At 43.9% G+C, this 17,546-nt stretch overlaps 1 protein-coding gene across 1 annotated transcript; it reads left to right on the forward strand.

Moving 5' to 3' along the window:
• The first annotated feature begins 874 nt into the window (after window positions 1–874).
• On the forward strand, window positions 875–14,372 carry npy7r (neuropeptide Y receptor Y7). Its single transcript, XM_056268950.1, has 2 exons — window positions 875–1,162; window positions 13,250–14,372. The coding sequence occupies exon 2, from the start codon at window positions 13,275–13,277 to the stop codon at window positions 14,370–14,372; it is 1,098 nt and encodes a 365-aa protein (XP_056124925.1). The 5' UTR covers window positions 875–1,162; window positions 13,250–13,274.
• The last annotated feature ends 3,174 nt before the right edge of the window (window positions 14,373–17,546 follow it).

The raw sequence follows: 17,546 nt of genomic DNA on the forward strand, positions 1-17,546 counted from the left end.
ACACTATTACAAAAACCACAAACTCACAAAAAGTCAAGAGTCAAACTGCCCAATAAATGAAATACTGATCACCATAATGGTGAACAAACATTTTCAATAAAACATCAACATCCAAACCTGTTAATTCCCAAAAAGAGCTGTAGACGAATTACAGAAATAAAGTAAATCTGGTTTGTAATACGAGAGATTTAATGTTTTTTCATCTAAGGCTGTGACTGAAGCCAGTTGTAGTTCTTGTGTTCCTCTTTTCTTCATTGATTCTGCTCATTATCATCCGGTGTCTTCAATGTTGGCAATGAAAAATCAATAGTGCTTAATTCATCTTTAATGTCTTTTGTTTTAAGGAACTAATTTGATTAATTCAAAAACTCAATTCTTATTTGTTAAATTTAATTAATAATATTGCTTGTAATCTATTGCCACAATTTTATTGAGTAGATATAGTGTATTATTTTTTACAGAGTATGACCTCATATACACAGGTCAGAAACAAGCCCCTGACTCGCGAGCACATATAGGCTACTTTAGGGCCAGTATGAAACAAAGACTATTAGTGATATTCCAAATCACAGCCATCACTTAGTTATCCTACTCTACTGCAATACATGATGTCAGTTTGACAGTTTCAGTTATTCACAGTGTCGGAATGAAATTGGTCTTCAGCAGGACGTTATAATTATAATCTCACTATGGATGACTGATGGCATGCATTACTGAAATAGAGCTATGCATGCCATCCCGATTCAACTGTCATACATGTACCTCAATGCACTGACTGACAATCATATCTGATTTGATTTGATGAGTGTATTGAAAAGCGTCACATTGCATGGACAGAGCCCTCCACTAGAGCAGTTCCTCCCACACACACACACACACACACACTGCCCGCATGCAGAAGCACTCATGCACCTAAAGTTCACCAGCTACATCTGATCTCGGGGTGCTTTGCTTGAAAAAAGAAAAGTGCATGTGTTTTTGCTCCGTCCGCGGATATGCATTGAGTGTGCTGTGCATCGGGGTTGTTTGCGAGGATGAAGCGGATCCTGAAGGTTCAGTAGCGTGAAGCTGTCGCGCGCGGAGGAGATGCGTGAACTTCCCCGCGTATGAACTATCATCATCACAATCCCGGCTATTACAGGGCTGATGTCTCAAACATAAGGTGAGTGGGCTGATCTCTGGGTTAAGGCGTTTTGTAGTATTTAATACGATGGAGAAATGTGGATTTCAGTTAAATATGGCACGCGGCAGGTGATTGTGCACAATTCAAAATATAAATTCGAATTTGAATTTCAGAAAATGGAATTAAAATGGCATGACATTCAAAAAAATGTATAACTCTGTAATTTTAACCATGCGATATGATACTAATAATAAGGTGTAAAAATGCTAGCTATAAAAAAACATACTTAGTTTATTCGTTATGTGATTAAAATTCATTTGAATGGATTACATTTCACAGATTTACCCCAATGTGATCAAAATTGTCATCAGTATATAGGCTATATGTAGTATAATTCACATTCAGAGAAATACAGTGGGTCTAATTAGTTTAGTCTAAACATTAATGAAGTGATTCCTATATGTTTTGTGCCAAAGATTTAATGAAATTCCTGTGGGGTGTGTGTGATTATTGAATTTCTTTGCATTCCACCTCAGTAAATTCCTCTTCCTGTCATCCCAACTCAACATCCTGTGGGATACGGCCAATCCAACTCATGAACCGAACCCGAGCCCATTCCTCCTAAATTCTACTCAGCCTTGGTTTGTAATTGATTGTTGAGTTTATGTGTTTTGCGTTTACAAAACCCACAGAGTAGCTACATCATTCCTACTATATTACTATGTATTATTATCATTAATATTATTATTTAGTAGATAATAACATTAGATAATGTTCTTTTTACGTAGAGTTCTTCCAATCCTTCTGTAGTTATGGTGTGATTGCATCATCTGGACAGTGTCTGGCACAGTAAGAGCGCTCTTCATGAGTTAGTGTTGATGTGGAGGAGCAGAACATCATAATGACAGTCAAGCTGATTCACTGAGGACACGATCATCTGACCCTAGAGCAGTGAACAACATAACACCAGCCGCTATTCTCAAGTGTTTGCCATTGGGTTTTATCTCAGAATGCTTGATATTCATTAAGCACTTTGGATGATTTAATACACACAATGCCTTCAAGAAAGAGTCAGTATTACAAATGCAGAGAGATCATAAGAATCCAATTTGTCCTGTCTTGATCCATTAGAAACAAGTGATTGGACTCTCATAGTTTAAATGAAGATTAAAAGGAAAGGTACAACCTTGCATTCAAGCATGTGTCTCTGTGGACAAACTCAAAAAATCTGCCGGACGTCAACAGAAATGCTAAAGCACATAGACTACGACTGTAAATTAACAATGTCCTCTCGATATTTGGCATATCCCGCAACATGAAATCAAAAGTGACCTTGTTTACTTTCATAATTCACATTCTCTGTGTTTCTCGATATTAAATATATGCTATTATGTCTTGTCATATCTGTAAATAGAGTAAAGTTGCTCCGACTGCTGTGTGTGTGTGTGTGTGTGTGTGTGTGTGTGTGTGTGTGTGTGTGTGTGTGTGTGTGTGTGTGTGTGTGTGTGTGTGTGTGAGTGAGTGAGTGTCTGGTGTACGTGTGTGTGTGTGTGTGTGTGTGTGTGTGTGTGTGTGTGTGTGTGTGTGTGTGTGTGTGTGTGTGTGTGTGTGTGTGTGTGTGTGTGTGTGTGTGTGTGTGTGTGAGAGAGAGAGTGAGTGAGTGAGTGTGTGTGTGTGTGTGCCCATTTTTGAGTGGAAGGAAAAACATGCTGTTTTCCTGCATGTATCTTTAAATGCAAATGAGCTGCTGAGTCCCCGCCCCCTTTCCAGAAGAGGGCGGAGCCTTTACAGACTGTCAAAAACTAGAACATCTGTTTGGTTTTGATTATCCTCTCTATCGTGTTCACCCTCGCATGACATGGCAGTTCTTCATCATCATGAAAGTTTATTATCTGCATGCATGTTAAAGCCATTTCAGTTTAAACTTCTGATATATGGTTTTCTGAGCGCACACATCTGAAGCAGCGCACAGAAAGCTGGATGTCAGGCGGAGTATTAAACTAGTATTAAACTAAGCTCGCTTTCACATCTTATTGCGCTTAAACTGTCAAATACACACAAAGTTCACATAAACACTCGGTTATGTCTGTGAATGTAAACAGCAGGGAAAGAAACCGCATGTGTATATTAGATCTGTGTATTAAAGTGACAGCAGTGTAATATACAGTAGCTACTGCTATGCTGATAATATGAATCAAACAGCAAAAGAAAAACAGAAAATCACTCGCTGCTCTCGACTGCATAACTTTATAGCTTTAATAAGAATAGTTCTCTTACGAGAGGTTCTCTCGTATTGCGTAAGCTAGCTTACGCTGCGGGAAAGATTCATCTTTGCTGAGATATTGAAGCCAAAAAATTATTTCATAATTTTGTATCCATACACAACGCAGTTCCTCTGCGGCAGACCTAGAGCGGGCTAGCTAGCAGCTCATTGGTTCGCTCAGAGAGAACTGCTTAAGCCTATGGGAGAGCGGGGCTGAACCCGCTTCCAATGAGAGGCGCCCGCGCGCTCATTGCGTCATGACCCGCCAGAATGGGCGTGGCCATGGTGTATATAAGGAGCTCTCCCAGGCTTATATGTTGATTCATTTCATCTTCAGCAAGCTGCACGCTTCTGCTGTTCCTGAGAAAAGCCATCGCCGTCGAAGAAGGCATCCTCTAGCGAGCTCAAGGACCCTGAAGAAGCCGGCCGTCTTCGCCACCTTCAGCCGCCCTGCAAGCTAGGCCATCCGACGATTGTATCCTTTTCTCTATATCTAAAAGAGCCGAGCGTCTTTTTAAAGATGTCTCGTTTTTCCTGCGGCTCTTGCCGCGCTCGTCTCGAGGACGGAGACCGCCATGTCATCTGCGCTCTCTGCTTGGGACTCGAGCATGCAGAACTCGCCCTCGCTGATGGAGGATGCGACTTCTGTGAAAGCCTGCCGTTATCGTCCCTGCGGGCACGACTTCTGGCAGTGAAAACCGCTCCCGCGCCGCCTATTCTCTCGCCGCGTAAAAAGAAACGCCGCTCTCAAAGGCCGCCGGAGCCCCCAGCGGAAACATGCGGGCCGCCGCCGCCGCCTCCCGCTTCCCGCTCTCCCTCCCCGCCCCTGCCGGACATTCAGTTGCCGCCGAGTGGCCGCTCTGTTGTTTCCGATGACGCCGCGGAGGAGAAGGACTCCTGTTCACTGCTCGCTTCTGACAGTGAAGACTGGTCATCTCTCGGATCCGCGAGAGAGTCGACGGGGACCCGCGCCGGGATAGAAGAGGAGCTGATGCGCCTCCTCTCACAGGCCGTCGAACGCCTCGGTCTCGAGTGGTCTCCTCCACCCGAGCAGGCCCCGAACCGAATGGACGGTAGCTTTTTTCATCGGCGCTCGACCCCCGCGTGCACCCGGGCCGCTCCATTCCTGCCTGAACTTCACGCAGAGCTGACAAAATCCTGGAATGCACCGCTCTCGGCTAGAAATCGCTCCGATATATCCGCCTCGCTGCGCTCGGTGGACGGAGCCGCCGAGAAAGGCTATGCAGCCATGCCGCCCGTCGAGGACTTGGTCGCCACGCACCTCTGCCCGCCCTCCGCTAGATGGCGTTCTTCACCCACGCTTCCTTCGAAAGCTTGCAGAGCGACCTCGAGCTTTCATGCTCGCGCTTACGCCGCCGCCGGTCAGGCCGCCGCTGCGCTTCACTCTATGTCTGTCCTCCAAGTGTTACAGAGCGATATTCTCCGTGAATGGGCCGAAGGCGGTAGAAAAACCCCCCCCCGCCGTCACGGATTTGAGAAGTGCTACGGATCTCGCCCTTCGCGCCACTAAAGCCGCCGCACAAGCTCTGGGGAAATGCATGGCCAGCCTTTGTGTTGCTGAGAGACACTTATGGCTCACGCTCGCCGACATGGGAGATTCTGAGCGCGCCGCGTTTCTCAACGCGCCCCTCTCCCCGACGGGCCTGTTTGGATCTGCCGTCACGGGAATCGTCGATCGCTTTTCTGAAGTACAGAAAGCTACTCAGGCGATGAACTTGTTTCTACCCCGCCGCGCTAGCTCTTCAGCGGGCCGCTCTCACGAGCCCTCCGCCAGAGCCCCATCACAGCGCCCCCCTCCGCAGACTCAAACAGCTCAGCGCAGTCAGAGCGGCCGCCCTCGCCCTCGCTCTCGCTCTGACAGCCGCCGCAGACCGCCGCCCCCCCGTGGCCCGCGACCTAAGATCACGCTGAAGCCTGATCATCAGAAGTCTGCCTAACAATGTCAAGAAAACGACGGTGCTCTCCCGCTGCGGCCGGACCGCCGTCAAAGCTTCGCCCTCTGCCAGTCCCCGTTATTTCGCCGACTGCTGTAGTGTTGACCGCCACAAACAAGCCGGTGTCCCAGCCCGCTTGCGAGCGACAAAAAGCCGTTTTTACGGCTACCCAGAGAAATCTCAAAAAGAGAAATTTTGCCAGTTGTGTAGAAAATGTGCCCACAATCATGTGTTCACCCATACACACAAGCATAACATATCCCGTGTCTCTATCAGAGCCCCATCACATGAAACGGGCACAGCCCGCTCTAATATCAGAGAACATAAACACGCCCACGAGCTCGTGCACGTGTCCCCTCTCTGCTCGCTCTGTGTCACGGCCCATAGACTCCTCTCTGAGTGCAAATCCCGTTGCCACACACATTCAAAGCGCGCCCACACACTGTGTCCAGCCCGCTATGTGCAGCAATCAGGGCAATACAGCCATTCGGCCACTAGCCGCATGCTCCAAAGCGTGGGAAGCCATTCCAGGCATTTCCCCGTGGGTGTTAAGCATTATAAAGAACGGCTACCTGCTACAGTTTCGCCGCCGCCCGCCTCGTGCGCGCGCGCAGCTCGAATCTTCTGTCAGCCCGCTGGCCGCCGGCACGCTCCGCTCAGAAATTGCGACGCTGTTGCAAAAGGGCGCGATAGAGAGAGTCCCGCCATCTATGACCGAGTCGGGGTTTTACGGCCGTTATTTTCTGGTTCCCAAGAAAGACGGCGGCCTCAGACCGATCTTAGATCTCAGGTCTTTGAACAAAGCGCTCATGAAGAGACCGTTCAAGATGCTCACTACCAGGAAACTCCTCGCGCAGGTGCGCCAGGGGGACTGGTTCATATCTCTAGACCTGAAAGACGCCTATTTTCAGATCCAGATAAATCCCCGTCACAGGCCATTCTTACGTTTCGCCTTCGAGGGTCTTGTTTATCAATACGCCGTTCTCCCGTTCGGCTTATCTCTGGCGCCCCGTACATTCACGAAGTGCATGGATACGGCGCTCGCCCCCCTGCGAAGCCAGGGGCTGCGCATTCTGAATTATCTGGACGACTGGCTGATTTTGGCCCAATCACAGACGGAGCTTCTGTCGCACCGCGCAGTTCTCCTCGACCATTTGGAAACGCTGGGCCTCTCTGTCAACTGGACAAAGAGCTCCCTTCATCCCAGTCAATCGATTTCCTTCCTAGGAATAGATTTGGACTCGGTCACGATGACGGCTCGCCTGTCTACACAGCGCGCGCGCAGTGTTCAGCGTCTAGCCGCCTCGTTCCAGATGGGCACCCGCAGGCCTCTGAAAACTTTTCAGAGGATGCTGGGTTACATGGCCTCAGCCTCCGCTGTACTTCAGTTGGGCCTTCTGCACATGCGCCCGCTTCAGTTCTGGTTGAACAGCCGTGTACCCCACCGCGCGTGGAACACGGGCCGCCAGCTGATCAGGGTTACGCAAACGTGTCTCACGGCGCTGCAGCCATGGACAGTAGCAGAATGGTTTCGTCTAGGCGTCACGATGGGGACCTTTTCCTGCCGAAAAGTCATCTCGACAGATGCATCCAACACGGGTTGGGGTGCAGTCTGCGAGGGCTCACCGGCCTTCGGCCACTGGTCGATTCAGGAAAGCCCATTACACATAAACTGTCTGGAAATGCTGGCGGTCGAGAACGCGCTCTCGCACTTTCTCCCGCGCTTCCAGGGACACCACGTCCTGATCCGTTTGGACAATATGGCCGTGGTCTCCTATCTCAACCGTCAGGGCGGTGTCAGATCCAGAAATCTCTGTCTACTGACGCACCGCATTCTAGTTTGGTCTCAGAGCCGCCTGCTCTCGCTCAGAGCGACGCACGTGCCGGGCCATCTGAACGACGGTCCAGACATACTGTCCAGGAACCTCATCTCCACAGGAGAATGGTCCCTGAACTCACAGACGGTCCAGTTACTGTGGCGACTATTCGGCAGAGCAGAAGTAGACCTCTTCGCGTCAGAAGAGAACGCTCACTGCCCAATATATTTCTCGAAGAGCGAGGACGCGCTAGCCCAGGAATGGCCTCGCCGCCCGCTCTATGCATTCCCTCCGATCGCTCTGTTACCACAGGTAATTCAGAGGATCAGGGACACACGCCACTCGGTGCTCCTCATAGCCCCGCGTTGGGAGAGTCAGAATTGGGTTCCGGAGCTCACGCAGCTGTCACAGACAGCCCCGTGGCCCATCCCAGTCAGAGCAGATCTCCTCTCTCAAGCTCGCGGCACGATCTGGCACCCCCATCCACAGCGCTGGGCGCTACATGCATGGGTGATCAACGACTATTCGTTGATTTGCCAGAGGGAGTAAGAAACACTATCATACAGGCTAGAGCACCTTCCACGAGAAGGCTCTATGCGTCTAAATGGTCTGTGTTCTCAAAATGGTGCACCGACAAACAGCTGGACCCACGGTCGTGCGAGGTGCCGTCTTTGCTTGTTTTCCTTCAAGAGATGCTGGACAAGGGCAGGTCCCCCTCCACTCTCAAGGTTTATGTGGCAGCCGTCGCGGCGTTCGCGGAACCCCGACGCGCTCAGTCATTGGGCAAAGACGAGTTAGTCATCCGCTTCCTCAGGGGAGCTAAGAGGATGAACCCTCCGCGGCCCCCGTCGGTTCCGGTTTGGGATCTTTCTATAGTCCTTGAAGCTATGAAAGCACCCCCGTTCGAACCGCTCGAGTCTGTGGATCTGAAATACCTCTCGCTCAAAACCGTTTTCCTGACGGCTCTGTCCTCAGTTAAACGCGTTGGGGATCTTCACGCGCTCTCATCCAGCGCCGCGTGTCTTGAGTTTGGACCGAATGATTCGATTGTCATTCTCAAACCTAGGCATGGCTATGTCCCGAAGGCGATTGATACCCCGTTCAGGGCTCAGATTATCTCCCTATCGGCTCTGCCTTCATCCGATAGTGAGCGCGATGCCAATCTCCTTTGTCCGGTGCGGGCTCTGAGATTGTACACTACGCGCGCTGCCGCGTTCAGACGCGCTGAGCAGCTTTTCGTGTCGTTTGGGGGGCGCACCAAGGGTCTGGCCGCCTCAAAACAGACACTGTCTAGATGGATAGTGGACGCTATCGCCTCTGCTTACGCATCTAAATGCCTGCCCTGCCCTCTGGGCATCAGGGCGCACTCCACTAGAGGCATGGCCTCATCGTGGGCATGGTCCTGTGGAATTTCCGTTCATGACATTTGTGTGGCCGCGGGATGGGCCTCCCCGTCCACTTTTGTCAGGTTTTATAACTTGGAAGTTCCCGCCTTGCAGGCAAAATTACTAGCTGTCTGACGAACAGCTCTCTAAGAAGCTGCATTTCTGGAGGTCCCTCACAACCGGTTCGCCCCTTGTGCTCTCCTGTAATGCTTATACACTTCATGTGCCCGCTCTGCTGGCCCCATACATGCTTATGTGTACACTTCATGAGCCCGCTCTGCGGCCTCTTTGTACATTCACTCCACGTTAAAAAATTCCCCCGGTATATCCCTGGGTTTTTTCATGAGTGGATTCGTAGCGCGCACGGCGTTGGCCAGGTGTTCCCGCAGCATAAGCTAGCTTACGCAATACGAGAGAACCTCTCGTAAGAGAACGAATCGGTTACCTAACGTAACCTCGGTTCTCTCTAGAAGAGGGAACGAGTATTGCGTTCCCGGCCGTGCTTGCGCTACTAGCGTTTCGCTTCACGCTGAAATAAATCAACATATAAGCCTGGGAGAGCTCCTTATATACACCATGGCCACGCCCATTCTGGCGGGTCATGACGCAATGAGCGCGCGGGCGCCTCTCATTGGAAGCGGGTTCAGCCCCGCTCTCCCATAGGCTTAAGCAGTTCTCTCTGAGCGAACCAATGAGCTGCTAGCTAGCCCGCTCTAGGTCTGCCGCAGAGGAACTGCGTTGTGTATGGATACAAAATTATGAAATAATTTTTTGGCTTCAATATCTCAGCAAAGATGAATCTTTCCCGCAGCGTAAGCTAGCTTACGCAATACTCGTTCCCTCTTCTAGAGAGAACCGAGGTTACGTTAGGTAACCGATTCGATTTCATACTTGAACGCTGCTGTGAAACGCTCAGGTTTTTACCACAATATGCTGGTTGTGTACACACTGTGGACACATAAATATGTTCAAAAACAATATAAAAGTGATTTTTGCATAATAGGTCCTCTTTAAGTCAATGTTGTATGAGCAGGAGGATCATCTGTCTCTCTCTCGCTTTCTTTTTAGTTATGAGAAATAATATTCATCCACACAGTCACGCACAACCACAACAATGTTCTTCCACAAAATGCGTGCAGTTTGGTTTTTTCAAAGATACATAGTTGTACCTTTAACCAAAAGTCAAACAGCTATATTAGCAGTTATCATTATTAGCAGTTATCATTAGCATATAACTAATAATGATATTAGCAGTTATCATTATTAGCAGTTATCATTAGCATATAACTAATAATGATATTAGCAGTTATCATTATTAGCAGTTATCATTAGCATATAACTGCTAATATGCTATAAAACGCTATATTAGCAGTTATCATTAGCATATAACTGTTAATATGCTATAAAACGCTATATTAGCAGTTATCATTAGCATATAACTGCTAATATGCTATAAAACGCTATGTTAGCAGTTATCATTAGCATATAACTGCTAATATGCTATAAAATACTATATTAGCAGTTATTATTAGCATATAACTGCTAATATGCTATAAAACGTTATATTAGCAGTTATCATTAGCATATAACTGCTAATATGCTATAAAACGCTATATTAGCAGTTATCATTACCATATAACTGTTAATATGCTATAAAACGCTATATTAGCAGTTATCATTATTAGCAGTCATCATTAGCATATAACTGCTAATATGCTATAAAACGCTATATTAGCAGTTATCATTAGCATATAACTGCTAATATGCTATAAAACGCTATATTAGCAGTTATCATTAGCATATAACTGCTAATATGCTATAAAACGCTATATTAGCAGTTATCATTAGCATATAACTGCTAATTAAAACGCTATATTAGCAGTTGTTTCAGTTCAGGAATGGATCATCCACTTCTTTTCCAATGGATATTTTGGTAAATACATATTGGGAAGAAAAGTAGAATGTGAATGCCTTTTCATGTTGACTTTAAAGGGTTAAAACCCGGTACCAAATGGTTATATCATGTTCATGGCCAGAAAGCTTTCGTACACACCTTCACATCTCTGAACGGCTATAGCTCAGTAACAAATGGAGGCAATACTTTTTTTATAAGGAACAATAGAAATACCCATCAGCTAAAAACAGTGTTACAACCTAGTTTCCTTCTTTTAATTCAATGCACCCTGGAAAGATGGAGTGTCCTGTACAGCCGGCGTCATCTCTTGTGGAGGGAAGACCGCATTAGAGCAGTGTTTCTGTTTTCAGTCTCTAAATGACCGAAGATGTCAAGGTCTTTATAGGCAATCTTCATTTCCCCTTGAGCAAATAGCTGTCCATACAGTTCGAATCATATAATCAGCTTAAATGACAATATAGGCACTTCTAAATGTGCTCATGAGCTCCAATCACTCTTGGAAACGCTCGGCATCGTCTTGCTTTGAGCTGCCTGTAAATTGGGTTTTAATGAAGCTCTATCCATCTCTCATGAGCAGAAAAGGGCCTCGTTAACCTTTTTGTAATTAAATATAGTTTAATTTTTTGGTAGCATGATAGTCGTCTTTTAATACTAGCTTTGATTGAACATGATACAAAAACATCAAAGATGGCTGTGTTTGTGTAAACTGTGTGAAACGCCAATATCTCCGCTGCCATTTCTCAGTCTAATGATGTCATTAACTAACTCTGGGTTATGTGGCTTGCGGTGTTGTAATGATATATTATGACTACATATTTCATCAGGTGTGCATGTCTCATTCAGAGCAAAGAGAAAAGACATGTTCAGAAGTCATCTAAAAAATCCTCCATGCTGAGAAGGAGATCTCTGACGTGCATTTATAATTGAACATGTGCAATGAAATGTGAACTGTTTTTCCCCCCGTTTCATATGTTCTTAAAACAAAGTCCACATACTGTGCCTCCAACAGACTAGTGAACACTAATGTCTTCTTTTCATTTTTCTGAAAGTCATCATGTTATGAACTAATATCAGAGTATCATTTAGAGCAAGTATGTGGTGCCGAAAGTAGTTCTGGGTTTTAAATGGTTAAAAATACTGTTCATATATTGAGTATAAATCACCTTCAGACTGGTTGCTTGTTGGGAAAAGCTATTTAGACTAAGTCCACCATTATCTGGTTCATCAGACAAAATTACAAAAGAAACACATCTGATAACAGGAGCAGTGTTGTGGAGAGTAAAGCTCAGTTAGTTTTTGACACAAAACAATCTGATTCGCCTTCCTCTTCCCATCGCATACAGAAAACATTAAAGTACATGCCTGACAAGTCCTTAAGTCATGAAACAGAAGTTGAGCTGGTCTTTTCTCCTCTATTGTGTCGTTTATGGAGTGAAACGCTTCAGGAACAAGAACACATGTGGGCGGGGCTTGATTGTGTCTGTGGGGAGTTGATTGGACGGTTGTGGTTTGCTATTGGCTGATCTCATGTGAGTGACAGGTTATAGCCCCGCCCCCCTCATCAGAGAAGAGAAGAGATGCTGCAAGTTAATTCGATTCAAGATTACAAAGCACACGTATTTAAAACTATAATGATATGCACTGATAAATCATTAATAAGAAACTGCAATATTCCATTATAAAAAGCAATAATTGTCCATTTTGATTTCATGGTGACTGTAATAGGAATGGGGGGTTTAGTATACACTTAATATGTTTTATAATGTACTAATACACAGAGGAGCAAACAGTAACTAGTGCAAATAGCCTCTGCCAAGTTGTAAGCATTATTGTAATTTAATTACAACTTTAATTCAGAAATTAGCCCTTGTGGACATTTTTGTCTTTTTCAGTTTTGTCTTTTTGATCATTTTGTCTGTGTTAATAATGCCATTTGTATATATTTTGGCACAGGTGTGTATTTACATTGGAATTTTACTATTTCACCCCCATTTCCTTTAATAAACCTATTTTGCACTAGTAACACACAATAGTTCCTCTCAGGACCTTCAGGACATGAAAAATCTCCCCATTTAAATTGCAATTTTTAATCCCAGGGCCGTTTAACTATAAAATGATGCAATCTTTGTAAAGTGGCTTTCAAGTTGGCAAGGCTTCAAAAAAAAAAAAAGTACTATTTTTTTCCCAGATGGAGCCATTTTCTCAGGTTTGGCCTATAGAGAAAAAAACACACTTTATTCCTGTTTTCTGCTTCTGCATATTATAGAGCCAATTTGATAAATTATGCAGTTATAATTGTGTGTGTGTGTGTGTGTGTGTGTGTGCTTGTAATAATATTTTTAGAGAGAAAAACTCTACTGTAAATCAGCCGCTGTGTCCCAGTGGGCTTTGCTGCATCTATAGGGGAAGATGTGTCACTGCGCCCAAACACACTCTCTCTGAAAGCTCATTTTTTAAGATATCAACCTCAAATTTGGAACACGACTCGTTTAGATTTATGGTTTTGATTTTCTAGCAGTTTTAGAGGTCAACACATTTCATAAAATATAAAAAATATATTTTATTGGTTTTACTTTTTAAACTTTTTCCACTTCAACACTAATCTATCACTATGATTGCTATGTGTAACTTTTTTTAACTGACGCACAAGGGTTAAAAACATTCGTAGAAGAGGTGTATTCAGGTCAGTGGATGTATGAAATGCATTTGTGTCATGTGATTGACCTCCACATATTCTGTATGGGCAGCCATTTTGGAAACGGAATTGAACGTTTTCTCTTCTTTCTGACAGGTTTGTGTTGTAAATCCAGGTCAGTATGGGCCAATCAGATCACGCCAATGCAACGGAGGACACGCTCCACGATGGAGATGTGGGAAACGCCAGCAGCATCAACACTTACAAACCAGCGTTTGTGGACGACATCACCAAACACCTGGGCGTTCAGATCTCTCTGATCTTTGCATATTCACTCATAATCCTGCTAGGACTTGTGGGAAACACCCTCGTCATTTACATGATCGTCCTGTACCGAAACATGCGCACCGTCACCAACTACTTCATTGCGAATCTGGCCCTGGCGGATCTGATGGTGGACTCGGTGTGTTTGCCGTTCACGCTGGTTTACACGTTGCTGGACGAATGGAAATTCGGCGCGGTGATGTGTCACATGGTGCCGTACGGCCAGGCTCTCAGCGTCCACGTGTCCGTTCTCACGCTAACGGTAATCGCCGTCGAGCGCTACCGCTGTATCGTCTTCCACCTCGGCCAGCGCCTCAATCGCTGCACCAGCTTCATCATCATCGGCCTGACCTGGACGCTCGCCGCCGTGCTAGCCGGCCCGCTAGCGATTTTCCGAGAGTATCGCTACGAGGAAATCCCATACATTGATTTACGCATCGCGGTTTGCTCGGAGAAATGGCCTAGCGGCACCAACGTCGTCTACAGCGTCTCCATGCTCCTCTTGCAGTATGTGGTCCCGTTAGCGATCATCAGCTATGCTTACGTGTGCATCTGGATGAAGCTGAAGAACCACGTTAGCCCGTCCAGTCGCAGCGACGGCCTCGTACGCCGGAAGAAGACCACTAAGATGCTAGCGCTAGTGGTCGTGGTCTTCGCCGTTTGCTGGCTTCCCTTCCACGTGTTTCAGCTGGCCAGCGATCTCGACTTGATTCTCAAGTTCAAAGAGTACAAACTCATTTACACCCTGTTTCACATCGTGGCGATGTGCTCGACCTTCGTCAACCCGCTGCTCTACGGCTGGATGAACCAGAACTACAGGAACGGCTTCCTCATGTTCTTCCGCTGCGAACACAAGCCCGACTCCATCTACCCCGAGGGCTCCTTCAGGACTCGCTCACTGAGAGGGATGATAGTGAACGGGGCCCCTGAGGGCCAGCCCGCGGCTGCTGTCTGATCGCCAAGAGCTTCTCGTCTGCAGAAGAGTATTACAGTATACAGTCCATATACAGTACATATACGGTAAGGGATAAAGGCACATTTGATTTTAATCTCCAGTAGACCACTAGATTGGCACAAAAACTCACCGCTGCACTTTCCTAAACATCTACGGTTCAGTTTGGCGGCCCTTATACAAAATAAGTATACTTCGAGATACATTTATTAAGTATACTTATTTAAAGTTCAAGTACATTTTAAGTATACTTATGTTGAAAGTATAATGATATCAATGTACTTTTAAGTGTACTATTTCAATAGAACTTGGGAATAAATTGACCAACTTTTTAGTGTATAAAAGTATACTTTTTAGTTTATGAAAGTGAACTTTGAAGTATACTCTCAGTAAACTCTAGTTTTGTTGTATACTGCAAGTATACCTGTAAGTTTTCTTTAAAGTCCCCCTGTAGTCAATAATTTTATCCTTTAAAACTCATCATTTCTTCGTGTTTTAAAATATCTTGAATGTAACTCGACACCTTGCCTCATTTAGTATGCGCGGCTCTATGAATATGCAAATGAGCCCCGCCTCCACTCACTCACTCAGCTCAGAGATCCACTGGTTGACGATCACACGTTGATCTGATTGGTTACAAGGTCGTTTGTGACGTCAGAAACACCAGCGATTTCAAACCGTGTTTTTGAGACTGTCTTTGGTTCACTGCAGTTTTAAGCAGAAAATACTCAGCAATGCTGTCGACTTATGAACTTACACATGGTGTGTCTTAAAGCGTATTAAAAACACCACATAGACACAGAAACAACATTAAAGCTGGATTTACACCACAGGGGGACTTTAAGAGAATAGCCCACTTGAATAGTCTTCTTTTTTATAAAGGTCTTATTATTGATTTAATAGTAATTAGAAGTAATTAAATCAACAGTTTTTCAACTGAAGAATATGTAAAAGTGATAATAAATAGCTGATTTTTCCATTTGACATGACATGGTTAGATTCAGATGGTCATTTATTAATAATATAATTTCTGAAGTTGGGTATACACCTTTGAAAACGTCACCATAATTGTAATCAAACCATCATATTTAAAAAATATGACATTATTAATTTCATATAATAAAATGTAATGTATTGTTATACCATGCAGCAATATTGTATTCTCCCTCAAGCAGCGTAAAAAGCTTTCAGAATCTTTGCATTTACTTTAAATAATATTTTTTTCTGTATTTTTTTTTATTTAATGACAAAAATAACTTATTTTATTTATCAAACTAAATAGAAAATGGTACAAACTTTGAAGTGATTGTGGTGAAGATATGAAAAAGCCTTGAGCCTCGTTGTTCCCTACGCTGCCTTTACACAACGACGAACATGTCACACAGAAGTAAGCTGTGTTATTGCCACATGACATTATTTTGTGCAGGTTTAATGTCCATTTATCATCATCCAAGCTTGTGCAAAACTCTCACTCGTAAAGTCCGGAGTCAGCTGTGGAGAGGCTCTCACATCTGGAAACACTAAACAGCCAATCGCACGAGCTGTAACTGTCATGTGACTGATCAGGATCAATAACACACCTGGAGATCTTGAAATCCACCATCTCTGTTTATGGCGCCACAGTTTTCCGAGTCAATCGACTGAACCATTAGTCATGTGGGCCATATGAGATGACATCATCACAGCTCTGATTGGCTGATGGCACTACAAGAGCGCACACTATCCCAAACCCTTCACCAGTGACTATTTTGAGCTGTTACATTAAGTCCATTTCATGCTTCAAGAGCCCTTCAGAAGAGTCAAATATTCGTGATATATATGGACTTCATGTCGTCAGAAAACACAGCAAATATTGAACCGCTGTCATTGCTTTGTAGAAAGCAGCTGCCAAACCTGATCCCATGGTTAAAAATATGTGCATCCATTGCATTGTGGGATACAGTCTCTACACAATGTGCTTTGTTGTATAATGCAAATTTTGTCAGTTCTGGGTGTTACTCTACATGCATACATGAAATTTGCATATGCATATATGGGTAACACTTTATAATAACTGCATGCTATTAATCATTTGTTAAGCATGAGTAAACAGTTAATTCATCATTTATAAAGCATTAATAGACATTAATAAGCAGTTTATAAATACAGCTATAAATGCTTTCTTCTTGATTTATAAGCATATCTATAATGCGTTTAATAATTGTATTTTCATACCTTGTTAATGACCAATTAATAATTTCTAAATGAAGTATAGCATTATTTACAAACAAGAGTTGTCAGTCATTCATAAGATCACTTAGAAAGTGTGAGTAAATGTAGTAAATACAGGTAGTTATAAAGCATTTAGTAGTGGTCAGTTAACTATTTTGTGAGCTAATCTAAAGTGAGGACTATTCATGCCTTGTAAAGCATTTATAAAGGAGATTTGAAGGCGCATCAATCTTCTAAACAGTAAAATGTAACAAACACAACACAGTGATACAGAACATAGAAATATTTAACAGCCTTTAAATCTCCTTTATAAATGCTTTACAAGGCATGAATAGTCCTCACTTTAGATGAGCTCACAAACATAGTTAACTGACCACTACTAACTGCTTTATAACTACCCGAATTAACCCTGAATTACAGCATAAATACATGTTAATAAAGCACTTATTAACACACTAAGTAACCATCACTATATGTCTGAATAATAAGATGTATGAATGTACATTTAAATAGTTTATTAATCATTTACTTACACGTTCTAAGTGATCTTATGAACCACTGAAAACTCTTAAATAACTGGTTTATAAAAAATGCAATTAATCATTTAGAAATAATAAATTGATCATTAATAAAGGATGAAAATACAATTATTAAATAAATTATAGATATGCTTGTAAATCAAGAAGAAAGCATTTATAGCTGTATTTATAAACTGCTTATTAATGTCTATTAATGCTTTATGAATGATGAATTAACTGTTTACTCATGCTTAACTAATGATTATTAGCGTGTAGTTATTATAAAGTGTTACCCATATGGTAACAAAATCAGTCACATGGGTCTTTTTTTTTTTAAATTGAGATTTATACATCATCTGAAAGCTGAATAAATACACTTTTCATTGATGTATGGTTTGTTAGGATGGGACAATATTTGTCTGAGATGCAAATTTGAAAATCTGGAATC

This window comes from Rhinichthys klamathensis, unplaced genomic scaffold, assembly GCF_029890125.1.
Source record: "Rhinichthys klamathensis goyatoka isolate OS25496 unplaced genomic scaffold, OSU_Roscu_1.1 h1tg000278l_1, whole genome shotgun sequence".
Classification (NCBI taxonomy): domain Eukaryota; kingdom Metazoa; phylum Chordata; class Actinopteri; order Cypriniformes; family Leuciscidae; genus Rhinichthys; species Rhinichthys klamathensis.